At 33.4% G+C, this 2,914-nt stretch overlaps 1 protein-coding gene across 1 annotated transcript; it reads left to right on the top strand.

Annotated features, from left to right (window-relative positions):
- Positions 1-889: 889 nt before the first annotated feature.
- Positions 890-2,682, top strand: LOC126766607 (uncharacterized). The gene has a single exon (XM_050484358.1). It carries the CDS (start codon positions 1,100-1,102, stop codon positions 2,195-2,197), a length of 1,098 nt encoding a protein of 365 aa, XP_050340315.1. The 5' UTR covers positions 890-1,099; the 3' UTR covers positions 2,198-2,682.
- The last annotated feature ends 232 nt before the right edge of the window (positions 2,683-2,914 follow it).

The following is a 2,914-nucleotide window of genomic DNA, read 5'->3' as shown; positions in this document are numbered from 1 at the left end:
GCGTTAACACCAGGTCATTTTCTAATAGGAAGACCAATAAAGTCAATTCCATCTCTCGAACTAGATGTCAACTACTCCACATTAAACAAATGGAAGTTAGCACAAAAAATTCAAAGAGATTTTTGGAATCGTTGGAAAAATGAATATCTTCATACACTTCAGCAAAGAAATAAATGGAAAACTCCGGCAGACAATATTAAGGTGGGCGATGTGGTAATACTAAAAGACGAAAACACACAACCAGCCAAGTGGCCTCTTGCTAAAGTTATAGAAACCCATCCGGGAAATGATGGGCGCGTTCGTGTGACAACGTTGAAGCTGCAAAATAGTATATTGAAAAGACCAATTCAGAAGTTGTGTCCTTTGGTAAGCGCAGCAGAAGAAGACCGGAAGGATCAGATAAAGGCAACTTACTTAGCCACAAATATTCAAAAGAAAACAAACAGGTCGAAGATGAATATAATTGGAGTTACACTTCTGGTGCTGCTTTGTCTTACATCAAGCAATCTCGCGAACGCCTTGAAAGTAGTGCCAAAAAGAATTGGATCGGTAAGCGAATTACCGGCTAACACAGCAATATTTCTGGATTCACTAGGAAAAATGGACGTAATTACATCTACTTGGGATTTGGTAATATACTATGATCTTCGCACATATTTTGAACAGATGAATGTAATACCGAATTGCTTGACCAGAATAAAGGATCAGTGTCATCTCTTAACTCAGTTCGAAGAAGCATGTAATGTCATATCATTATCTCTTGGAAGGCGCCTTGAAGCAATAACGCACAATCACAATTTGATTGTATATAACAAGAGACAAAAAAGAGCACCTTTGGAATGGGGTTGGTTCCATTTACAATATGCTATTTGGGTTGATGGATGCCGATGACCAAGACCAAATTGAATCTAATCTTAAAATTCTACTCAGCAACCAAAAACATTTAAAAGAAGGTTTCAAGGCGCAAATTTCTGTAATCAATTCGACAGCAAATATTATCAACAAGAATATATATGAAGTAAATGAGCAATTTACAAAACTTCAAACTCAAATTAATAAGTATCATTCTGAGATAATAAAAGATATTAATCGAGATAAAATGGCTATACAATTTCAAATGCTGGTAACACAAATTAGCATTCTTATGAGCGAATCTGAAAATACACAAAGATCCATAACTGAATTACTAATCGATTTGAATCATGGAAGAATTAATCCAGCTCTTTTAACTCCCTTACAACTGAGTGAAGAATTGATGCGCATTAAAGAAAAATTACCAGCAAAACTTCAAATTCCTGGACATCAAAGCGACAGTCAATTACGTGATGTTTACAATCTCATGGAAGCAAGAGGTATTATTATTGACCAAAAATTAATAATTAAAGGAGAGATACCATTGATGCAGAGTGAGTCATCGGAAGTTTTCAAATTGGTAGCCATTCCTTCCGAATATAAAAGACGTGTTGTAAAAGCGAAATTAAGAAATGAATTTTTAATTTATAACTTTGGGCTTAATTCGTATTTCTTTATATCCCAAGCTCAGCTCAATAGGTGTACAAGAAGCCTAAACAAACACCTTATCTGTAAAGGAAAAACACCATGGCAGCCTGCATTAGACCAAACTTGCGAGCTTTCAGCACTATTCAACACTAGCCATGCAGACTGTCAGTATGAAGAGACAAAGAAGACACCGTTCTGGGCGGAGCTTAATCCAGACAACACGTGGATTTTCAAAGTATTCAAACGATCTACATTGCATGTCGACTGTCTAGGTGGTAAAAGAGAAATAATAGAAATCCCAGCACAAGGTGTTCTTTCCATTGAAGCAGGTTGCACAGCCCGATACGAAGGTATCACATTGTCAAGTCATCAAATATTTACAACGCAAAATACAATCAGCTTAATACAAGATCCAATAATATCAGTAATACATGATATTACAGAAGACAAAATTGTACCGCTTCAGATTGACCGCATCAACAACAACAAAGATGTCGAACAAATTAAGGAGCAGATCAATAGAATAAGTAATAATGATTTTAATTTAAGGGATTTAAATCTAAAAAATCATAGCGGACACATATCTCTTATATTAGTTATTATAATAATTGTAATTTTATTTATATGTTATGTACGCTACAAATCCAAGCCAAAAGGCAAAATTACGATTAATCTTTCTAATCGCACAAACACATAATTTGTAATTAATTGTATAAATGTAATCTAAAAAAAAAAAATTTAATTATTATATTATTGTAACCACATTTTTTGGCCCTCGGCAGTATGTTCAAATTACTTGAACAATAATAAGTTATACAGTCCACATACATATATTAGATAAGACAGAGGCAATACAATACATACATAAATAAACACCTAAATATACATGCATATATATGCAACACATATACATACATACATGAGGCACGTATGCATTTAAATACAATACGCATGCACTCAAGATATGTAATATAAACATATTTACTTAGGTTTGGGCAATTGATTACAAATGCACTTGTGCACTTGAAAACAGCCCAAACCATACAACATAAATTATATGACAGCACACACACACACACATGTATTAAATTGTATACTGGAAACAACCCCATGTGGTGTGCTGTAACATACACACATACGCATATATTTAGTTAGATAAGATAGTTTTCAAATTTGTATATAAGCAAGAAAAATACAAAATAAAAATCAGATTTGAAAGAAAATCTCAACGGAAAAGATTATTTTTTAATTACACATTTTACTTCTCCCCACCAGTGGTAAGGGGTAAAAAAAATTTAAAAATAAAAATTTCAAATAAATTTAGATATCACTTATTGCAAAAAATACTGCAATAACCTTTAAGATGGCATAAAGCCAAAACGGCGGTGCAGTTGAAAAAATTTAACATTTAGGT

This window comes from Bactrocera neohumeralis, unplaced genomic scaffold, assembly GCF_024586455.1.
Source record: "Bactrocera neohumeralis isolate Rockhampton unplaced genomic scaffold, APGP_CSIRO_Bneo_wtdbg2-racon-allhic-juicebox.fasta_v2 ctg1862, whole genome shotgun sequence".
Classification (NCBI taxonomy): Eukaryota; Metazoa; Arthropoda; class Insecta; order Diptera; family Tephritidae; genus Bactrocera; species Bactrocera neohumeralis.
This window is presented reverse-complemented; position numbering and strand designations above follow the sequence as displayed.

Bases quoted from the DNA above. Each gene is read 5' to 3' on its own strand.
- LOC126766607 (XM_050484358.1), top strand. From the start codon at position 1,100: ATGGCTATACAATTTCAAATGCTGGTAACACAAATTAGCATTCTTATG.